Source organism: Periophthalmus magnuspinnatus, chromosome 22, assembly GCF_009829125.3.
Source record: "Periophthalmus magnuspinnatus isolate fPerMag1 chromosome 22, fPerMag1.2.pri, whole genome shotgun sequence".
In the NCBI taxonomy this organism is placed as follows: Eukaryota; Metazoa; Chordata; class Actinopteri; order Gobiiformes; family Gobiidae; genus Periophthalmus; species Periophthalmus magnuspinnatus.
Window position 1 is genome coordinate 10,023,977 of NC_047147.1, and position 23,891 is coordinate 10,047,867.

General features: G+C 37.8%; 3 protein-coding genes across 4 annotated transcripts; all 3 read right to left on the reverse strand.

The window, feature by feature from the left end:
* mocs1 (molybdenum cofactor synthesis 1) lies at window positions 1–5,770 on the reverse strand. 2 transcript variants are annotated; one of them, XM_055231242.1, is made up of 11 exons: window positions 5,494–5,764; window positions 5,077–5,185; window positions 4,430–4,597; window positions 3,568–3,732; window positions 3,063–3,124; window positions 2,849–2,960; window positions 2,564–2,676; window positions 2,375–2,485; window positions 2,185–2,305; window positions 1,848–1,895; window positions 1–1,058 (listed from the first exon to the last, which is right to left on the reverse strand). In XM_055231242.1, exons 1-11 carry the CDS (start codon window positions 5,695–5,697, stop codon window positions 304–306), a joined length of 1,968 nt encoding a protein of 655 aa, XP_055087217.1. In that variant the 5' UTR covers window positions 5,698–5,764; the 3' UTR covers window positions 1–303. The 2 variants fall into 2 exon arrangements, with proteins under 2 accessions (XP_055087217.1, XP_033844330.1); XM_033988439.2 differs by having other exon boundaries at window positions 971–1,058; window positions 1,836–1,895; window positions 5,494–5,770.
* An 8,612-nt stretch (window positions 5,771–14,382) lies between these two features.
* On the reverse strand, window positions 14,383–16,013 carry kcnf1b (potassium voltage-gated channel, subfamily F, member 1b). The gene has a single exon (XM_033988711.2). It carries the CDS (start codon window positions 15,916–15,918, stop codon window positions 14,581–14,583), a length of 1,338 nt encoding a protein of 445 aa, XP_033844602.2. The 5' UTR covers window positions 15,919–16,013; the 3' UTR covers window positions 14,383–14,580.
* A 1,009-nt stretch (window positions 16,014–17,022) lies between these two features.
* Window positions 17,023–23,866, reverse strand: atp6v1c2 (ATPase H+ transporting V1 subunit C2). The gene is made up of 13 exons (XM_055231112.1): window positions 23,738–23,866; window positions 23,194–23,261; window positions 21,382–21,467; window positions 21,156–21,218; window positions 20,805–20,899; window positions 20,638–20,729; window positions 20,460–20,555; window positions 20,291–20,359; window positions 19,322–19,414; window positions 19,142–19,229; window positions 18,141–18,238; window positions 17,925–18,054; window positions 17,023–17,166 (listed from the first exon to the last, which is right to left on the reverse strand). Exons 1-13 carry the CDS (start codon window positions 23,864–23,866, stop codon window positions 17,077–17,079), a joined length of 1,197 nt encoding a protein of 398 aa, XP_055087087.1. The 3' UTR covers window positions 17,023–17,076.
* Window positions 23,867–23,891: the final 25 nt, after the last annotated feature.

The following is a 23,891-nucleotide window of genomic DNA, read 5'->3' on the forward strand; positions in this document are numbered from 1 at the left end:
AGCATTGCTTTTTTCTATATAGGGCTTAAGTTAGGCAGGTTATCACACGTGGGTGGTATTGACAAAAATGTTTAGCTTCAATATTTAGGAGATTCTTGACTTTTGCAGTATCTTAATATGCATCACAGAAATGTTGATAGAAGTATCACTTTGCACTCTTTTAGTTTAGAGATTCCGGAGCAATTTTTGGTTCCCTTTATTTCTTAAAAGCCATTTGTATTATGCATATAATGCAAATTATGTATATATATTAGTCACCCACTTCCATAATAGTTAAACATGATGTACTTCACAGGTTTATATTCAAGCATCCTTATTTGTATTCTCAAAGAGGTGGAAGTTTCTTTTGCCACCGGTTTTACTGATTAATTTGATGTCCGTGATTATGATGTTATGGGTCACAGCTTTGCACATGTCATAGAGGGTGAGCGCGGCCACCGACACAGCAGTCAGAGCCTCCATCTCCACTCCTGTTCGGCCTGTGGTGCGGCATGTTGAGTTGACAATAGCTGCATTCTGCTTTTCATCCAGTTCAAACGTGACAGTAACATGATCAAGGGAAAGTGGGTGGCACAGTGGTATCAAGTTTGAAGTCTGTTTTGAAGCTACAATTCCTGCTATTTGTGAAACAGCTAACGCATCACCTTTAACCAAATGGTTTTCCTGTAAGAGTGAAAACGCAGTGGGACCTAGTAGGACAGTGGCTTGAGCCGAGGCTGTTCTGCATGAGGGGGCTTTTGCGCTAACGTCCACCATGGATGCACGGCCCTGGGCATCTGTATGTGAAAGCTTAGGATCGTCTGTATCGGAGCTGTGATGGCATAGTCGAATACTCTGGTGTAGTTTGGCATTAGGTGGAAGTCTGCATGAAATGGGGGCCAGTTCAAGTGGGTTCCTGCTGATATGTGACCTAAGGTGCCCATTTATATTGGGGGAAAAGACACAGGAGAGCTTTGTTAAAGCTTTCAAATCAGTAAGGCACGAAACATCCTCTGAGTTAAAGATATGTTGGAGGCCAACACTTCTAGGATGTGTGGTTGGAGGGAGTGACAAATTGCCTGTAGGAAAGAGTACAAGAACAGAAAAGAACAGCTTAATAGATGCTAACATCAGTACTCTGCAAATGAGAAAAGATTGCTTCATTTGCAAAATACAGCTCCATGAAGCACCTACATACAATTGCCCGTAAGCAATAAAATGTCTCGCAATACTAACAAATCTTCAAAACAGATAAATTATTCATTAAAAGATGCACTGCACAACTTTTCCAGTCAGGAGGTCCATCACCTGCTTGCCTATATGATATTTTGGATTTGCCTGAAATTTCTACAATTAATTGACCTTAATTATACATATCTAATTAGCATTTATTTCACTTCTGGTGTTTTATGGCAAATTGTACAAATACATACAAAAATATTCTTACTGTGAGTGGGATCACCTCAACATAGAACTGACCTGGAGCTTGACTGGATGGTCTGACTGGACGGTCTCCATGAAGATAGATAAGGTTAATGCCATATTGTGGCATACATTCCTAGTTTGCAAATTTTGTTCACTGATCATGGCCATAATAATATCTCCATAGAAACAAGCAGATGGCGGACTCTCCACCACAAGTTAAATAGTACACCTTTAATTGTGTGTTAAACTAGTACCTTTAATTTATGTCAAAACTCTTTAAAACTTTGCAAGATTAATTCCCAAATCACACTTTGTTGATGAGTAGTTTTAGAGATATTGATTTATGTAAGGACTATCAGTTAACAGCATTTCATTACATACTTTTTAGACAGTATTGTACTATTTGTGGTGGCTCATGCGTGTGTACGTACACTGTCACCCACCAATGAAGATCATGGGCCTGTTTTTCATTTGGGAGATGTTGAACATCCCTGAAATAGAAAATACAACCATATAAACCAGCAGTTCCCAAACTGGGAAGTAGGACTAAAACTGTATTTCATTTTTTTTAATTATTATTATTATTTATTTAGTGATAAGAGTATATTAAAGTGAAATTAGGCCAAATAACACAATAAATTATTGAAATGAATACAAGTACACCTCAAATTATTACAGATGTCAAGATAATTTAATAGTAGGGGTCCAGGCCTGAAAAGTTTGGGAATCCCTGATATAAACTGACTATACCTGGTGACCTTTTGCACTGGATTAGCATACCTGCATGCTGCTTCTTCTTTCTGCCAACAGCTGCTCCAATTATCTGTAGTAACTCTTCATCTGATGCACCAGAGCGTATGACGTCACGCAAGGACACCTCTGTGTTGCCGAACAAACACACCTGGTTGGACATGTTAAAACATTAAATCATAACAAACACATTTCAGTCCAGTCATGAGTCAGACTTTACCTTGAGGTTGCCATCTGCAGTGATTCTTAAGCGGTTGCAGGTACCACAGAAATGCTCAGACATGGAAGTGATAAAACCCACCTGTCCTTTAAAACCAGGAACTTGATATGTCTGTTACGGATAAAGCATATTAAATGAATAAATTACATAACATACATACATTAATACATAGAAAAAGACTAATAAGACCTTAGATGTGTCTGTTGGCCCTGTTTGAAGCATTCCGATGTCTGGCCAGTGCTGACGAATTTGGTCCAACATCTCCTGATAGCTCACCATCTTTTTAAAATTCCACTTGTTTCCTGTAAAAGGACAGTAGCATAGTGACAAATTATTGTTCTATTTCATTCTGGTTTTTATACATGCATTAATGTAATTAATATTGTTTATAGTGATGAAATATTCACTTATTGCCCTTTGTGCAGGCATTAAAATATTTACCAGTAAGTCAGTATAATAAACAAAACAACTTACCATCAAAAGGCATGTACTCAATAAATCGCACTTCCACAGGCTTCTTCTCTGTGAGTGCCACAAAATCCAATACCTCATCATCATTAAATCCTCGCATTATCACACAATTGACCTGCAGGGGTCAATTACGTAATACTGACATAATGAACATATGTACATATGTGTAGCTATAATTTATATGAAAATATAGGGCAGGTAGAGCTAGTAAACATACCTTCACAGGGTTATAGCCTATTTCAATTGCCTTGTCAATGCTTTCCATGACTTTATGAAAACCTAGAAATGGACAAATAAGATATTTTATTAAGTGTTCCCACCACTAGTTCCAGGTGTAAGTGTATATGGGTGGGCTCTGGGTGAAGACATAGTTTTTGATTGCACTAAGCCCTGAGTCTCTCAGTATTTGGGAGTGCGTGTGTCAGTCTTGTAGCTGGAGTCACTTCATAAGGTATTGTCAGAATGAATTCCACAAGATGTTACCGTCGTAACATAGTTAAGTTTGTGAAAGTCGATTTTACATAATATGTCAGCTTTAACCATTTTGTGATTTGAGCTACACGGTTTCTACATATGTACATACCTGATAACAAATTCATAATGTCTATAGCTAAAGGTATAACTGTATTGCAAATAATTAATTTAAATAAAAGAAAAGCATTGCATCACAATATGAAAAGTTAACTGTTACAAACAATGATTACATGTAAAGGACACATTACCTTTCCGCCTGACAATAAACTCAAATTTGGCTGGTACCAACGTGTCCAGGCTGATATTGATGTGGCTTAAACCAGCCTGCTTCAGCCGGGGCAGGGACCTGGCGAGGTTTAAACCATTGGTTGTGACAGCAATAGTTTTGAGTCCTTCCAGCTTCCTTAGTTCAGCTTTTGAAAAATAGAGACAAAATTAGTTTCTTTCTACGTAATCTCATCAGTCTGTATTGAGCCACATGACATCTCACCAGCTTCTAGTCAAATGACACAGTAATGCTTTTAATTCACCACACATAACTGTCCTATTCTACAAAGACTTTTCATTTCCATACAACTATACTGCTAATAACAAACAATTGTTTATAAATGATGACAATGGGGGTATTTTAAATTAATTTCCTTGCTAATCACATGTATAGTTTAATTTTCAGGCATGCGCCATGCAGTTCTTGTGAGTGACCCAGGGATCACATCAGTGGCATCATCATCAAAATGAAATGCTTCTCAACATTTTATAGAGGGCACAACATATTGGTAAGACAGTGATAACTAAATAAGTATAATACCACTATATACTGCTAATACATTGTATAGTGCTTTTCAAGACATCCAAAGATGCTTTACACTTTGGGACAGTGAAAATACAAATTACTGTAGAAGATGGGTGGTATGAGCCACTACTATGTATAGAGCAAGTACAAGTAGTTGTTGCATATGATAAGTCCTGGAGCTTATTATCTAAATCAAAATGGTTATAAAACTATAAGGAGGATATATTATATTGTATTAGTAACTGGACAGCTCTCAATACAATTTCTCAAATGGGAATTGGATCTTAAATTTGAGATGATGACATCCCTATCCTCACCTATGATGTCAACCACATCAGGGCGGATGAGGGGCTCTCCTCCTGTGAGGCGAATCTTATTGACCCCCTCGTGCACAAAGAGGCGAGCTATGGTCAGGATCTCAGCAGTGGACAGCAGCTGGGCCTTTGGTGTCAGCTTCACTCCATCCTCTGGCATGCAATACTGGCCTAGGCAAAAAAAAAAAAAAACAGAAATTATTTTGACAATACAGTCTATGAAAAAGTAATCAGTAGTAGTAACAAAGATGTATTGTATAAAGGAAAATGAGAATTTATATAATTTTCCTGTCTGCCTATAATAAATATGAATAATAGTATAGAATGGAACCAGTAACTTTGTGCCTGAGACTGACTGACAGTGTCTCTGAACTTTTAAAGTCTAAGAATGGTTCATTTAACTTGCAATGCATTTATTATAAATACAATAAAAGGTATTATGAAACAATACCAAAGGAAAAAGTAATAGTGGAATATTATTGTGGCACTATTAGTGATAAGAGCCTTCTAAAAAAAAACAGCACCAATACTGGCAACAGCAGCTGGTTGGGTTCAGGTTTACTTTAAAACTATCCTCTTTTTAATCTTGGCCTTACCGGAAGAGAAAAGAGCCTATTGTATGAGGTGTTGCAATCATAAAGCATACTTACAGCGCAAATTGCACTTTTCCGTCAAGGATATTCGCAGATATGAGTGTCTGCGGCCAAACGTATCGGTCAGGAAGGCTGAAAAAGGCTTGATGTTGTCTGAAAACCTCTTCTGCAAACAAAACACAATGGACAATAGCAGGTGAACTTTGACTGTCAGTCTCTTGCCAACTTTGACCAGCCCAAGCAGAGACTGTTACTCGTTAATGATTATGTATGCTAATATACCTTTAACTGCACATTAAACACACAGAAGGCAAGGCAAGTTTATTTGTATAGCACAATTCGTACACAAGGTAATTCAAAGTGCTTTACAGAATAAGAAAGACATTAAAATCACACAAATCAAAACATAAATAATCACCCAATCTGCAACTCTCTCAGAAAATTATTTTGCATAGAGTTCAGTGCAGTTGTTACCTGTTTCAATGCTGTTTTGACAGAAAAGTTGTAGTTGTGAGCAGCTGAAGTCGTATCAACAGATTCAAGTTCATTCTGCTTTGGCGCAACGCTGGTATGCAGTTGCGTGTCCATTTTTGCACCTCTTACCGACACTTTTCTAAAATATAGCACACGTCTATGTCCGTCCAAGAAACGGCAGAATAAGCTAGTGTGGGTCGCCATGGTTTAGGGTTTGACAGCTCCGCACAATGTTTACGAAGCTTTCTAACAGGAGCTGTGCTGATAGGAGTCAACTTCAACCCGGGGAAAGTGGGAGGAGCCACCGCGAACAGCCAATCAGCTTAAGGGGCAGGTGTGCTGATGAATTATGGGTAATGTAGTAATAAAGACTACGCTTTCTCATTTGTCCACTAGATGGTGCCTGCATGTAATAAAAACAAAATCATGAGTTGATATTGCATGTACGCATTGGATATAGGGTTTAGGCTGTGTTTTTAGACGCTTAGGCTCAATAAAGCATCAGCGTGATATGAGCTATGATATTCTTTATGCTTAGAATTCACACTTGAGACACCTCCAGTTGAACAGATTGTGTTAGCTGACTATAGAGGCAATGCACATCGCAACCAGACATACTGTGAAGCGGGGTCTTGTTCACCTAAGACAAAAAACAGACACAAAAAAAAACCACATTTATCCAAAAATATAGGGCTATCTCAAAAGAATGCCAAGTTCACTGTATAAGATAAGATAAGATAAGATATGCCTTTATTAGTCCCACAGTGGGGAAATTCCAGTATTTCACCGCACAGTTAAAGAACAGAAGGAAAATGGTACATGCAATAAAACAAGATAATAGATAAATAGTTTAAAATAATTTTAAAAATATACTTAAAAATAAACTAAAAATAGACTCTAATATAACATCTTCGTAAAGTGACTTAAGTATTGCACATAGGTATGGAAGTGTTAACAGTGTTCATTGTACAGTCTGACAGCAGCAGGAAGGAAAGACCTGCGAAACCTCTCCTTCACACAGCGAGGGTGTATCAGTCTGTCACTGAAGCTGCTCTCCAGGGCAGACAGAGCGTCCTGCAGGGGGTGAGACTCATGGCCCAGCATAGAAAAGACCTTAGCCAGGACCCTCCTGTCCCCCACCTCCTGCACTGAGTCCAGAGGATAGCCCAGGACGGAGCTGGACTTCTTGATGACCTTGTCCAGCTTCTTCCTCTCCCTCTCTGTGATGCTGCTGTTCCAGCAGACCACACCGTACAGGATGGCTGATGCCACCACAGAGTCATAGAAGGTCTTCAGGAGTGGCCCTCTCACTCTAAAAGACCTGAGTCTCCTCAGGAGATAGAGCCTGCTCTGGCCCTTCCTGTACAGTGCATCTGTGTTGTGAGTACAGTCCAGTTTGTTGTTCAGATGAACACCCAGGTACTTGTATGAGTCCACTCTCTCAATGTCCCTTTTCTCAATGTTCACTGAGGGGGCAGTAGAGTGGCATCTGCGGAAGTCCACCGCCATCTCCTTCGTCTTCTCTGCATTGATGATCAGGTGGTTCTGCTGACACCAGTCCACAAAGTCCTGTGTTAGTCCTCTGTACTCCACATCATCATCATCCTTGATGAGGCCAATGATGGCAGAGTCATCAGAGAACTTCTGCAGGACGCAGCTGTCCGTGTTGTGTCTGAAGTCTGCAGTCTAAAGGGTGAAAAGAAAGGGCACGAGGACAGTGCCCTGGGGCGCCCCCACACTACAGGTCATGAGATCAGACACGCAGTTCTTGGCTCTCACAAACTGGGGCTGGTTTGTGAGATAGTCCAGGATCCAGTCTGCCAGGTCACAGTCCACCCCAGCGGTCTCCAGCTTGTCCCTCAGGAGCAGTGGCTGGATGGTGTTGAAAGCACTGGAGAAGTCCAAGAAGAGAATCCTCACAGTGCTGCTGGGGTTATCCAGGTGAGACAGTGAGTGGTGCAGCAGGTAGATGACGGCTCCACTCCGATGCCAGGCCGGTACGCAAACTGCAGCGGGTCCATCGCTGAGCTCACGGTGGAGCGGAGGTGGCCAAGGACCAGTCTCTCCAGTGTCTTCATCAGGTGAGATGTTAGAGCCACCGGCCTGAAGCTGCTGAACTGCTTGGCCTGTGGCGTCTTGGGCACCGGTACCACACAGGAGGTCTTCCAGAGTTGTGGTACCACCCTCAGTATACTTTAAGGGATTATCTTAATGTCCCTGAGAGAAGATAATGTGGGAAACCGTTTTTGGAGTAGCAATGTCCATTATAAATCTATGGATGTTAAAATAAGTTGATAAAAACATAAATAAATAAATAAATAAAACTTAGATGTGACAATGATCCGAATGAAAGCTTATGTTGAGGGAGCAAACACCAAAATGTCAAAAATTTAAAAGTTAAAAAGACAAAAAAACATGTCTCACCTTTGGAAATATGGTACTATATAGGCTTTCCTTAAAGACTTTCTGAAAACTAGGCTATGTTATGTGTTTTACAATACTAAATTGTGTACACTCACAGGATCCTATTGTGCTGCATTTGATCAAAGGTGATGAGCAGGTGGTGCATCCATAAAGTCATTAGTCATATGTGGCTGTCATGCTGATCTGAATGCAGGCACTGTCGCACTTTGATTTGGAAAGGGAAGGTGGGCATCCTGTAGCTCCATGTGACTGCTCTCTCATCTTGTCTGAACCCTCAAATGGTGTAGAACTGAATCAGCAGACAATCCATATGAAATTGGATTGTTTTGTTATTTGTTTAGATTTTGCTTGTCGCCTAATTCTTTCTCACATTTTTACAATAGCATTTGAGTAGAATTTTCAGGTGACACCTTGAGTACACCTTCAACCTTGCATAATAGTTTGAATTGTGGGTTAATCATTAAGCTGTAGAAGAAAAGCCAGTTTCAAATTCTCAAAAAACTTGGAGTCTTTTCTGTCAAATCCATTTTGTAAGACATGGAACACTGCACATAATGATAATACGATACTCTGTTCAGCTAAGGTGACTTTCATGAATGTGCCTTTTATTAGACAAGGCATCGACTCTTATAGATCATATAGGGCTACACAGCTTATGTTCTCTCATGTAGACATGACTGATCAGCACTCATAACACAGTTGTAGGCCCGTTTTTCATGTTGTCATCTGTTTTCAGTCTTGATTTATTTACATTAAAATATTTACACATTTTATAATGAAATAGAAAAATGTGGATTATCAAACTTAAGAAGCACCTCCAATAAATATCAACAAAAAGTAGGTCATAACAAAAAATATGGCTCTCTACAAGCAGGAACAATGCATATTCATCGTCCAATCTATAGCAATTCTCTGGAGCTAATGCTGTCCTTATAATCTTAATCCCCATCTTTGTATCATGCACTGAGCCTAAAGAGACGACCCTGAAAGATACAGGCATAGAGGCCACATTTGAACATTGATTGTATATACATAGATTAAATAATGAAGTGTATGGAGTACTTTATGCAGTCAAATTAACAAAAAAAAAAACACACTGAAGAACTTTTGAAAACTGTAATGGAGATTTTATGTTTAAGCCTTGTTATATAAAAAGTCAGATAAATACTTGACCATTATTAGACTAGAAATATCACCATTGATGCGGTAATGCTTTGTAAGTATTGGCTGATTCCTAGAACTTCAGCGTATACGGCTATTAGTCTCGATGCTTTTACGAAATAAGAGTAATAAGTGCAATTTATTATATTAGATTACTTTCATTTCAGCCATCTTGTAGTTTGTTTTTTTTTACAGTGCTATTATTAACTCCTGCAGAGGTGAGGCTCTTTACACTTTTTTCACGGATTAATAAAGAGGTACTTGGCACATGAATTATTTAGTTTGAGCTCCTTGGGATTCAGAACATACTGGACTAATTCACTTAACCACATTTGGAATCTCTCAAAGTTGATATGAAATAAAATGAGTAGAATAAAAGGGCTATAATAAATGCAAATCCTTTATATTATTGAATTAACATGAATATAGAAAATGCTGAATATGCATTTTTCAAGATATAAATATTTAAGGTATAAATATTTCAGTTTGAGTTCACTGGATGTTCACTTCCCAAATTTTGTTCATGGTTGATGAGTGAGCAACTTTTGTCAGGTGGCAAAGGTGATCCTCAAAATATTGTTATCGTGTGAGGCAAGACACTGAGTTCTTATTTTTTGTTTATGTATTTGAATCCAATTAGGAGGATGGCTTTTGCTGTACAGACTTGATGGTGTAAATAATAATTTTTGAAAAAGCTTTTTATGTAACTGGCCCATATATAATTATATATTATAGCAACACAAAATTCTTCTTTTGTTATTTGTTAAATGTATGTTTCATTGTAACACTGAGTGTCAACTCTGCCAATCCACTCCCTCTGTAAATTCCCTGTTTGGAAGAAGTCACTTTGTCCGCCTTGTGATCTAGATGTCTATGTTAACATTTGTCCTCATGTACAACACATTATCAGTACTGTTTAACTTTTTGTTGACTTGTGCAAAAGAAGTCTGAGAGCATACAAACAATGTCTTGGACGGGCTTAACCATTTTGGGTAAGCTTATTTAGCTCTGCCTCATCTGTACAGAGAGCTCTTCCATCTTCGCCTGGAAAAGAGATTTTACATGCTCTGGGGCCACTGACATTTGAAAGAGCAATTTGGAGGAAATGGATGTGAGTGAAGTACCAGCTGAACCATGTTATTGAGTTTTACCCGTGTTCACACACTAATATTCAGGGGTGATCAGCCCTAACTCTGCCATATAAATGCATTAAACTTACCACAGGAGTTTCTGCATGTAGGGGAGGCATTAAATGTGTGTATTCCAGTAACTTTAAAATAAACAACCATGTACCCTACAGGTTCATAGCAGCTGTCATAGACTATTCCTTTACCAAGAATACACAGTCTATTCTACATTTACATTTTCCTCAGACTTCTCAGTGAAGTTTGTCAATAACTAAATTAGTAACTTAATAGCCTGTTCTCCAGACTACTCTCTCACCATTTCTTGGTGTGGCAGGACTAATGACCACATGCACTCGTACTGGACTGTCTGCTACAACATCCAAAGATTGGTGTTAGGTAATGCACGTTTTAATATATAAATTATTGCTCAGTTCAGACGACTTTTTTATCTATACTTTGTTATGTTTACTATTTGATTTGAACACAGTGGTTCAATCTGCAGTTACATGGGTTTAAAAAAATAACAAAAATAATGAAAATACAGTTCTCTGAATTGCAGCATGTAATCATCATTATGTCCAAAAAGTGTAAACAAACAAGTGAACAATGGGCTTTTTGCACATGGGAGTTCCTTTAGTATTGGATAAACATCTAAACCCAGTATTAAGCTTTTGGAAACTATTTCATTGGTATTTACTGCATGATAAATAGATGGAAAAGAAAGTAATTCTCCAGGTGTGGTTTTAATGACAAAACCTAATAGCAGCAGAGGGTTCAAGTCAATTTATGTCTCGTCTTTTTTGTTCAAATACTAGAAAAACTAAACAAGTAAAAAGACTAGTGGCACATTTACCACAGGTTGAGAACCTAAATGCGATGGTTAATCACATCATCATAATGACCTAAAAGTTATCTTCACCTTTCACCTTCATAAAACAACCTTAAGACATCCTGCCAACAACGCCATGCTGCGGACTAACTGCATGCATTATTGACTAAGAAGCACTGTGCAAAAGAGGGTCTGTTCACAAAAAGTCAAGGCTTAAAACCCCAGACAGATACCCACTGTGAGTGAGCAGGGGCTGTGAAAGAGGACATACTGAATGTATTGGACCAGTGTACTAAAATAACATGTCTGAAAGGTTTCCATCCTGCTGCTTCTACTGATTCATTCTTGACATCAATATAAATCAGTCGGGCCAAAGATCGTGAGGAGAGAGAGGCAGGAGCTACTTCCATTAATTTCACAATTTGACCATTAAAGTCAAGAACTGTGTTGCAGGATAACAGGATGGCACCAAAGGAATGGAGATGAGAACCAGAATGTCAGATGTTCATATAATCTGATTATTGGGGGTGTATTCTAACAACATAAATGGAAACTGTTGAAGTCTTCTTGAGAATATGTTACGATGTGTTTGGGGCTCACACCTCCAGCGATCTATAGAACTGCTGTATGTTGCCATCATCGAGTGACTGAATGCACTGAACAATGTGATGATCAGTCCAAGAAAGCCTCATTGATTGTAAGAACCCACTCTATGAAGGACAGGATGTTCATTATATTCTCATTTTGTTAATTATCAGAGACAAGTAAGTCACCATTGATCTTGATGTTGTGTCACCTTATTCAGTAAAATTATGAGTCGTATGACAAAGGAATAACTAAAGCCATTAAAAACTCTTTCTGGTGTGAATCTCTCTGGGCATTAGAAGGAAACACAAAGGAGGAAAGAAATAATGCACAAGAAATTGCACTTCACCTGACATCTGACAACACTGGAAAATATTATAGAAGCTTTACAATAGCATAAACATTCACTAATTTCAAAATAAAGTTATCTATTTCTATTTCAAAGTGGTAAAAACTACTTGTATGTGTCTGTATTTTTGCAATAGTAGAGGAAATAAGTGAAAAGGGAACAATTTAAAGTCAATTTAGATTCTATTTGGTAACATATCCCCATTGCAACCCAACTCAGCTTCTTATTACATAGACCTCTGATTTCAAGAAATTCTACACCTCAGCGTGTTTTCTACTTCTGTTCGTTCCACACCTGATATGATTCATTTTTGATATGCTTGTTTTTTCCAAGGCGTTGCTATTAAACCTATTTTGATCAAATACAGAGAACATTGAATGTGGGAGTCTAGTCTCAAAGCATAAAAAAGGTTCATGAGGCAGAATAATGAGGCAGACAGTTATTTAAAGCTGGAACCATGACAACAGAAGACCACTGCTGAGGCAAGTAGTGGTGCTTTCACAGTGGAAAAGGGGAAGCAGAGGGGAATATTTGCCTAAAATGGGGTGCGTATGAACAAAACAACATGGTTCCTGGATGTGGGCTTGGCGGCCGACCTACACAGCCAGAATGCCAAAAATAAATAAATAAATCACAGTTTGAATTTAAATGATGAAATACAAACATGTTGACATCTGCAGGTGGAAACGTAAAGTAATATTCTACAGGCCAATAAAAATATACATGTGGTAGGATACGTAACAAGTTAGGCAACAAATTAACATGGGGAAAACTTGTGATTAGCCAAAATGAGGTTTGGCCTTTCTGGGTGGTTCAGGTGTCACATTATAACAGTGTGACATAAAAAGGAGTGGATAAACTTGTTTATCTTCATCAACACCAGAAACAATTTATGCCCACACTCCATGACACCAATATTCCCAGCGAGAATTACCAAAGGATCATCTCGGCCCATGCCCCTCCCCCAAATGCCTGTCCATAGAAGACTAAAGATCGTGGGAGACCTCTGTTGTGGAGAGGTTGGACTGACCCGGTGAAGCAGGTATTGATAGACAGAGCTCTGCGGCTCTTTCATGTTCATACAGGGCAACATCGATCCCTCCACCAGGAGACTACAGGATAAACGCTCACCAGAGACTCATAAATATCTCCGATGCTGGTCATTCAGCTTCCAAAGGTTAAGAAGCATAATGCTGGAGAGGAGAACAGATTAATGGTAATCTGCTGTAATTTGTGACTAAATCTAACTTTTAAAACAAATATAGCCTTATTTAATATATATATATATATATATATATATATATATATATATATATATATATATATATATATATATATATATATATATATATATATATATATATATATATATATATAAACCTTATTTTCCATCTTGGTCATGTTTTTTGCTCTGACATACTCCATAGTATGGCATAAAATGTGTATATTTATTCATGGATAATATTCAGCAGTATGGTTTTAACATTTGATTGAATCATGCAGGTGATGTGCTTCAGAAAGTTGCATGCTGTGCCTTTGATTGAAAATTGTATACTTATATATTATTCTGTAGGATTTATTATGTTTTTGAGAATTTTTTTTACATTGTTTCACAATGGTCAAGGGCCCCAAAGTACCAATAAACACAGCACTTCTGGATGAAAGAGCATCTTTTCAATGTGCAACAATAATGACCACTGATGCATACTACATGAGCTGCTGTTGTTTTTCTACAGAATCAAGATAATTACACACTCCACCCACGTACGCACATTTATTTTATTATATTTTGTTGCACTTTATTCAGACCTTTGTTTCTCTCTTTACCCTCAAAATGTGATGGGAGTGAATGGGACTCAGCAGGAGCCATTGGAGGGAAACAGTGTTGAGAGAGCAGTGAGTGGGTGGCTATAGGCTTTACTTTGAAGTGTTTTCCCACAAGGGACTGCATCTTCTCACAGACCAATGTTTATGTGTATGAAGCATAAGCACAGACAAAAGTATGTTGGGATACTGCAACATGTTATCAGTGCAAACAAGGCCATGTATGGTCTATGGAAAGTATGGAAGTTTAATTAAATACTGATTCCTGGTTAGTTTTCTAACCTAATCCTAAACATGTAACATTCACGACTCGCTCTTACTTGCATTAAGATGTTTAAAAATATAACTAAGGCTTTAAGCTGAAATAAATGAAACAAAATACACAATATTACAAGCTTTATTATACATTGTTGTGTTTTTTGTCTTTTTCATGCATTCCATCTGTCCATTTCAATCCATTTTAACAGCCTATTGTACACACTTCACATTTACTGTACATTTAAAGCTTATTGTACACGCATTTAATATCATTAAATCATTTGTATCATAGCTCAAATTGTAGTTTTGTGACTTTTGGACATTTTTTTCAATATACAGTCTAATCTCACTCTGTACAATACCCTTCACATTGACACTGACAGACTTTTCAAACAGCTGGAGTCACTATAATAAGCAACATTGCGCATGGCTGACAACAGACGAGACTGGCTTCACAGCAAAGTATTACATTTTTTGAATACTGTCCAATAACAAGCGGTTGTGTGTCTGTAGATGTGTGACTTTATTGTTTACAAAGTTGCTGAGACTTGCTCCCTGCTCTTTCTCTCCGTCTCTGGAGTGGTTTTCATCTCCATCAGCTCCACCTCGCGCTTGGCCGCTATCTCCAGCACTTTTTGCTTATTGTAAAAGATCACAAAGTTATTGATGATGGGGTGAATAGGGAGAGCAATGGCTATGACCCCGCAGAGGAAGCTGACTGCGGCATTGCACTTCCCCAAGGTCGTTTTGGGGTAAATGTCTCCATAACCCACTGTGGTCATGGTGATTATGGCCCACCAAAACGACTGCGGGATGCTTCTGAAAAGTGTTTCAGGATGGCTTTGCTCCATGGTGTAGGCCAACGCTGAGAAGACAAATATGCCTACACCCATGTACATGAGGAGCAGGCCTAATTCTTTGAGGCTGTTCTTCAGCGCGTAAGTGAGAGTTTGAAGTCCAGCTGAATGACGGGCCAACTTGAATATTCTCGCTATCCGCATGATACGCAAGGCTTGTATCGCCTGCTGCACATTTGCGAGTTCCATCATTGAAGCTGTGCCAAGATATGTGAGCGTCAGGACCACATAGAAGGGCATAATCGCCATAAAGTCGATCACGTTCATAATAGAAAGGGCAAAGTGGAGTTTGTTTGGGGACGAGGCGAGACGCAGCACGTACTCCGCCGTGAACCACATCATGCACGCGGTCTCTATAGCGTCGAGCGTGGGATGTTCAACAAGTTTCCCCTCCGCGTCTGTCACCTGGAGCTCCGGGATGGTCCCCACGCACATAACCACCGCAGACACAAGGACTGAAAGGAACGAAGCGATGGCAATGACCCGTGCTGCCAAAGAGGAGCCGGGTTTTTCCATAAGGCGCCACAAAAACCTCTGGCACTTTTGGCTCCGCGTTACGCACCGCTCCACCTCCAAGTCCTCCAGGATCACCTTCACTTTACTGGAGATCTCCTTCAGTTCTTCCTCTTTCTCACTCAAATAACTTTTACAACACTCGTCCAAAACGCTCTGGTCAATTTTCCAGAACTCCATTTCTTTTATAAAGCAAATAGGGCAGATGCCGTTTTTGATGTGAATTTCATCAAAGTAATAAACGTCTATGATGCACTTAAACGCGTCTGGGTCACGGTCAAAGTAGAACTCTTTCCTGCCAGGGTCAAAATCGTCACAAAGACTTGAAATCCCCTCGTAGTTCTGAGTAGAGCAGGTGAGCAGCTCTGCCAGTCTGCTCTCCGGGTAGCGGTTCAGGACATCTCCGAAAAGAACCACTTGCACTCCGCCTATGTTCACGGCAATCTCCCCTTCAGTGCACAGACCGGGTCTATATTTTGGCTTCGGTACAGTCCACATTATGACATCTATAAGTGTCCAACGTGAAAAAGCTCTCACAAGGGCGCATTAACTAAAGTGAGAGCCCATTGCACTGATGCGTAAAACGACCAAAGGTCTCCAAAGCGCTGAAATGAGTGGCACTGCTTTAGCGCACAGCTTTACCTATCATTACCCACCTCTCTCTCCTTCTGTGTGCTGGAGAGAGGCACTCTGTACACCCATGTGACATCTATCGATTCTAGTGTCAGAAATGCAATATGCAGCGTTTGGTTCAGAATCACTGAATATATTCATCAGCAGAAGATGTTAGTCACCATTAAAACCACAAAGAAAGTGTAACTATTAGTATTATTTTAACCAATAACGTTCACTACTCCATCAGCAACTAAAATGTTATCCTTACTCCTTACTTATACTTTTAGCACATCTAATATCAACTCATATCTGTGACACAATCCTTATTCCTGCCATCATAAATTTGCATTATTAGTGAAAATATTTTACCATGGAAACTGGAAGTCACATGGGACTATCATGTTAGTGAGAAATACACAACATGTGTTGAACACAACAGACTGAATTTTCGATTTTAAATGCAGCCCTTAACTGAGGTCAAGATCTTTGATCAAATATAAAGCATACACTATTTCAATGATCATTTTACTGTGTTTAATTATTTCTTCTGGTCACTGTACATGTTTGTCCACTTGATAAATATATTAAACCCATGAAGCATGCTGCAAGTTCAGCCCTCACCTCAATTTAGATTTAAACAGTTCAAATTTTATAAACATTTATGTACAGTCATTTTACAAAGAGCAAAGTTCTGTGTCCATTTTAAAATAGGGTTCAGGTTAACATTATCCAAGAGTGAGTTACAAATTAGATCCCAAGCTATAGCCTGGGGCCCAAATACAACCAAATTCAGCTTAACTGTATTATCAGCTGGACTTATTTTTACAAACTTTTAATGCAGTGAAAAGTGCATCTTCACATTAAAGAAGTTTTAATAATAATAATAATAATAATAATAATAATAATAATAATAATAATAATAATAATAATAATAATAATAATAATAATAAATAACTCATAATATGTACATATATTTACAGGGCACTTTCATGTGTAGAAGCCACTATAATGTAATTGAGTGGGTCCTGTTTTCCATAAGTGCTAGCTGAGCTCCAGAACAGTGGTGTTGATGTGGAAGGAGATGTAGGAAAAATACTCTTGCTGAGACAGTCCTGGGATGTCACAGCTCAGCTGCAGAAAAGACAGAAACATTACGTGTAACCTTGAAACCAACAATTAATTAATGCCTATCAATATGTGTGCTGCGGTGAATGATCACTTGAATTGGTATCATCCAGAAAGCACTTGGCTGATGTTGTGCAATTATTCAAATTTCAATCAAGATCGATTGAGTCAGTTCTAATCCTCAAATAACATCTTTTTTTTATTTTTTTTATCGAGAAGTGTACAGACAAAAGTCTGGTAACAATTTATAATAACTACAGTTGAATTAACCTTAATAATCGATGAGCAAATCCAAGTTGTAATGAACAAATTGTTTATTATGAATCATTCAGGATTAGTGGCTACTTAATTAATCCCCTAACTCCTAACTTTAACCCCTTAAGTATACTAAGGCTGAATCATTCTTTATAAAATATTTGTTCATTATGAATTAGGTCTTTGCTCATGCTTTAGTATTTTTGTCACATTCACCAGCCCCACTATAGGTCTTAGCTATGAGGAAGTGGTATATTTTCAAAACAGGCAGAGTGAGACACAGCTTTCCAAAACCACAACAAATCATAGATGAACAGACTACTTTGCTAGAATTACTAGTGACCCGTCGTTCCCTTTAAATCATGTAAAAATGTATAACTATGAATATAAAATTAATTATTCTGTACATCCTTGGAAGAAAATTAATGTGTAATGCTATTAAATATTTGTCTATTTGCAAAATACTACAAGTATTTACAGCTTTAGCGCTGTAATTTTGTAGGTCTTACATCTGTCTTGCTGGTCATGGCAGCAGGGTCTAGGTGCATAAACAGTGACTCCAGTTCTTCTCTCATTTTTTTAGAGCATTTCTTATCTGTCTGCAGGAGAAGAGCTTGGAAGTTTACTGGCAGCCCATATCTGTCAGGGATAACATACAGATGTTTAAATTATCAAAATCTGTAGCTCATGTTTTGAAATGTATAGAAATGTATAGCATTACTGACCTGAGGACTGATTCCACAAATACTCTTAATGCTTTTATGTGAATCCAGGCCACAAGCAACTGAGTGAAATTCACCTTGAGCCAACGAACAAAGATCCCCTATATAGAAACACAGAGTATTAAAACATGATAAACAACAAGTGCATATCTGTGTAACCCTCAGTTGTCCAGGTATGATCCGTAGCAAAATTCAGTTCTGTCTGGACAAACTGGACAAAAGTTTTAGAGTGAAGATGTTTTACCGCTCATCCAAACGGTTTCTTCAGTTCTGGTCAGATTACTGGTGAACATTTCCTTATATTTGTCTAAAGGGAGGAGCTAAATACACTGAACATACCTATTTGTGTACAGTTTCTGTTTGTTGGCTAGGTGTCTAAGTGTGAACTGTGCCTGTCATATTTTGCAAAATCGTTCAGGCCCCTAATGGGCTCTCTCACACCTATTAGCATACTGGCTATCACTATTGTTTTCTTTGTTTTGATTTAGGTCTGAGGATGGAGTTATAAATAGGAGATAAATGATGTCTAGGGCCTCCAGTCCTGTTCAAAGATGGATTTTTCTTATCAAAAATTGCATATGAGGTTAAACTGCATATAATAGGTTAGACTACTAATTTCTCTAACATACTTAACATAATCATATTTAATAATAGTGTAAACAAGGATCAAAGCTTGTCCAACTTAGAAAATAGTTATGATTTGTCAAATTAATATGTATCACAACACATTTATTTTGCTACATAGATTAACAAATAAATTGTCCATGCATTTTGGAGGGAGTGTTGTGTATCGATGACATAGATGGGGGGGGATTCTTTTTCCTTCCTTACTTCCCGTAACTGAATTCTGCAACATTTTTTCCCCTTACCCCTTCACAGATATAACCCTATAATAAATATTTACCACAGTTATTACCCCACACATGTCTGATGGAAGTAACACTATAATAATAATAAAGCATGTGAACCTGTCATATGCACTTTCAGACTTGCTTTGGACTTACATACTGCTCTTTCTTGCGAGCACTGAGCTGCTTCATGTCTCTCAGCTTCTGTTCCTCCAGCTCCACACAGTATTCGCGCACAGTGAACCTATGTGGATCATAGGCTACACCATGTTAAGTGACACAGACAACACAGTAGACATTATAAGTGTTTTTTTTCTGCTGGTGCACCCTGCTTACTTGCTCTCCTGCACATTGGCTTTGAACTGACTCACAGCCCGTTTGAAAAGAGTGACTGAGAAGATACCAGCGTCCATGTCCTCATACAGCCTCCTTGTGGTTGTACCGGGGATGACAAAAGAGCAGCAGAGTCAAATTTAATTCAAACTGACTTCATGAAATAATTATTAGGGGTGAAAAGTTTCTGTAATTGAGTAGATTTTTCGTGGTAACCGTATTTATTGCACTAATTTTTAAGCATATATTTGTAGTTGACTGTAATTCTAGCCATGAATCTACCACTGTATCTGATCTTTACAAACACAGATTACAGTAAGACATCACTTGCTCTATCTGGCCAGCTTCAGCTTTAAACTACTTAATTAATCAAGATCTGTAAAAAGACTGTTTTAAAATGCTATTAAAATTGTGTGAAAAAGTGACCTGTACTTTTGCTTTTTCATGCGTATTTAATTAAGTACAAATATCTGTGAAAGTGCAGTTTTTTTATTTTAGAAATGGATTGGAGTTGCTTAATCATAGAAAGAAAATAATATTATGAGCTTCTGTATTTTCCATCACTGTGACAAATGAGTTTTATGGTTCAATGACAAGAGCATAAATTACCTCTGAATATTTTGAATTTAAGACGTGGTCTGGTTGCCACTGGTAACATGCTGTAGTATTTCACTATAGTAAAAAAATGTTATTCTATTCCTGTTCTTTGCTTTTTGATCATTACTCTAACTGAGCTTTTTAGCTTAATTTCTCTCAAGTGGGAAAACAAACAGCAGGCATCAATTAGCTTCCTGCAAGTGATCCCAGTGAAGTGGGCTATTACTTTCTCCAGGTAATCAAACACCTTTGGTCAGCCATTTCTAGTCAATTTACTCTGAGTGTTGTTAGTTTAAAACCAGGATCCAGTGAATTTGTTAGACGAAAAATCTATAAATAAATATAAATACATATATAAACAATATAAGTACATACCTACTCGACCTAGGCACCACAAAATCTGAAAGTGATTCATATGTCCTTTCCCATTGTTCATAGCTTCCTCTAGAATAAAAAAAAAATTACACCAAAACCTTATAAATTTACAACAGTAGTGAAACCTGTACAAAATAAACTAGCTGCTTCTTAGTAATTTGTTACTGACTTGTTAACAATTACGAGGAGTGTCGTGAGGTACTCCGAAACGACCAGGTCCTCTTTTCTGATAATGTCGTTCAAGGAGCGTGTTTGTAATGTTCCCCTGCAAACAAAGACGTTTGTTTTTATTTCCTACAAAATGCATTATTAAAATTATCTATATAGTTATATCCATTGGTTCTCACTGATGTTTCAACTCTAAATTTTGAAGACTACTTTTTAAACTGTTGTACGCAGCAGATCTGGATTTTAGCTCCGTCTCCACCAAGGTCACCTCCTAACAAAACAAAACAGCACATTTATATTAATAATAATAGTGTTATGCTAATGTAAATTTCACATGCATTTTCACCTTGCTGATGACCTCTGTCAGGGCAGAAAGAGGCAGAGATGTGGAGTACTTGGCTTTATCCCATTGAAATCTTGTCACATATTTCATCAAGTCCACTATAATACAGAACAGTTCAACAGTTCATTAGCAATGGCTGAAGTTAATGGAGTCTTGACTGGACGTAATGCTAATATATTATCTACACAATAAATATTTTGAAAACTTATTGTTCAATATTTTTCAAAACTCATGCTGCCATAATGATATAAAACACTTCAAAGACACTTTAAACTGAGCAAAAAAAAAATCTAGTACAGCCTGGTGCACTTTATTCACAGCACAGCACCACAATGGCATGACAAACAAAAGTACCCCTCAGCGACTGGAAGTAGGCCCACAGGGGTGACAAAGGAGCTTTCTCATTTATCCCGCAGTCTATAAGACATGAGCCAGCATGAGTAAACTTTAAATAGAGCACCATATTTTCTTATGGTGGGTCGTATTTGCCTCACTGCTCTGGGTACATGCATATGCCTAATGAGTTTGCATAGTGTAATAAACATCATAACAAGACATGGGTGTGGGGCACGTGACTTACCGCCATTGGCTAACGTGTTTTCCAGCATTTTATCATTGGACTGCTCCATCACCTCCTTCATACACTGGCATGTTTTTTTAATCACGCTGCAAAAAGAACACAACAGCATAAATTATTTTCAAATCCGTACATCAGTATTCCTTTACATAGTTAAACCTGTATAGAAATCCTCAAAATTCTTGTTAGATTTAAATAACAGCTTTATCAAGAATTGTGGTAATCTATTAATAATGTTGCTTGCTGTTCCACATTATGTATATTTTTCAAGCAAGTAGTTATTTGTGTGGATTTTCTTTGTTTTTTGAAATTATAAAGGTGTGTGGAAACTTTAACTCTCGCTAAGTAAAATTCAATATGTAACGTGAAGGTGGATGAAAAAAGTGCAGTTGTTGGTATATGCAAATGGATTAAGGCACAAAACACAAATAATCAAGTCTTCTGTTGCATTGTATATTGTTCAAACAGGCCCAAATGCTGTTTATTGTTAATGGCATTATATTGAAAGTAATAATAGCAATAACACATGTTTTTTTTTTATATATATATATATAGATAGATATAGCCAGCACTTTTTTAAACACTCAAAGACTCTGCACAAAGAACACAATTAAAAAGAGACAAAACATAGACATGATTGGGATTAAATCAGGTTTTGTTTTCCTACCATCATAGAATTTTAATACCATTATCTGCTGTTCCTAGTTACTTTTAGCAATTTTAGCACAAGCTAATTTGCAACTTTGTGGTCTAAAACAATCTAAAATTTAAACTGAGTGTGCTGCTATCAGTGGTTAAACTCTGCTACTTCACTCCCTCTCCCTTTAGTCCTCCAAAATGTTAAGTCCCTATAACATGGATGCTAATATAAAATGTGTAGGATTTTGAGCACTGTATATTTATTTGAAACATTACAGAGAACTTCAGGTTTGTTTCTACTCAAAAGGTTAAAAAGGCACTTTGTAACTTTGTTGAGGAGATAGTAATGCTTTGCCAGGAATGTTCCACAGTATTGCATTGAACTGATCTATTTCCATGGAGACAAGCAGGTGACACCACAAGGCGATGTTAAAAGTCAAGACTGTGGCAAACTTGGACACAGTAAGAATGCATTTTTTTCAAGGTGTTTTCTTTTGAAATCCAAGATAGATTAGATACAATTTTACTGTGAAATCTTGACTGAAATGATCATAAGCACTACTTTTAACTATAACCTCAATAACATTACATGGCATTGTGATATAGACCTTAAAATGATTGTTTCAAGATTTTTTAAATGTTTTAAGGTGCAGTGGCACTGTCAAACCTATGTAAAATGTATCTATCTGAAACCACCATTGACCACCATTCTGCAGCCCTCTATGACAAATAAGTTTGCATATGTGACTTGTGAAAAACGTTCTGACATCCCTGTTCTAGGAAAAGCAATAACATCTGTATAGAAGACAAGTAAGCTGTATACCCTCTACCAGAAAAGGTACACAGTACACATTTGTGGCAGACAAAGCATACTACAGTTCTTTTCCTTATGACTAATTTCTAAAAAATCTATGTGCTTAAACCAGTCCAGACACAACAACTACAGTGAATTTCAAATCAGCACAGGAAAAGCTAACCATCAGCCACCCTTGAACATAAATTAATCATGCTCGCGACTGCACACAAGCTCAATGTTACACACCTTAATTAAGGACAAAGCTGCACATTAAGTGACTAACATGCAGGGCCCATTAACGCAAGAGGCTCTCCACCAATAAGAAGAACACATTGTTAGTTAACCACTTCCTCTTCTGTTTTATTTGTGTGAATGTTTACCTTTCAGTCACAGTGTCCAGCCTGGAGAGATCCTCTGAAACACTAAGTAGACTGTCCAGAATTCCCACCTGAAAAAAAACAGTATAGCTGCTTTAGCACTAGGAACATAACATCCCATTAAAACCATAGATAGTTACACATGAACATTGTAAACTTGATCATATGTGATGGTATGCCTTATATGGAAGATTGTAGCTTAAAATACAAAAAGCTTGCATTAATAATATTGGTTGAAATTAGGGAATAGCTTTTTAAAAATAAATGTTACACAAAGCGAAACAGGTCGAATGGAAATTTTGCCTCAAACTGTAGCAAGCAACCTGAGACTTTATCGCTACACCAGAGAAGGACACCAAACACCAACAGCCTCCTCTTCTGCACAGTAGCCTTGAAAATGCAATTACTAAATAAGAAAAATACTGCATTCAATATGAGTTTAAACAGTTAAATGATACAAACACAATGTAAGAACATACATAAAGGATATTGGAATAATCTACAAAAGTACAAAAGTCTTCAATCCCTGATAACACACTGGTGCTACCTTGAGATCAGGGATGGAGAACTTGCTGCAGGAAGCCTGGTTTGTTTTGGCAATGGTTCTTTTGAGTTTCTCTACATTTGTTGAACTGGTCTTGTCCAGAGGCACGGAAATGAGCCACAAGTCAGTCATGGCTCCAAAAGTAGGTGAACAAGAA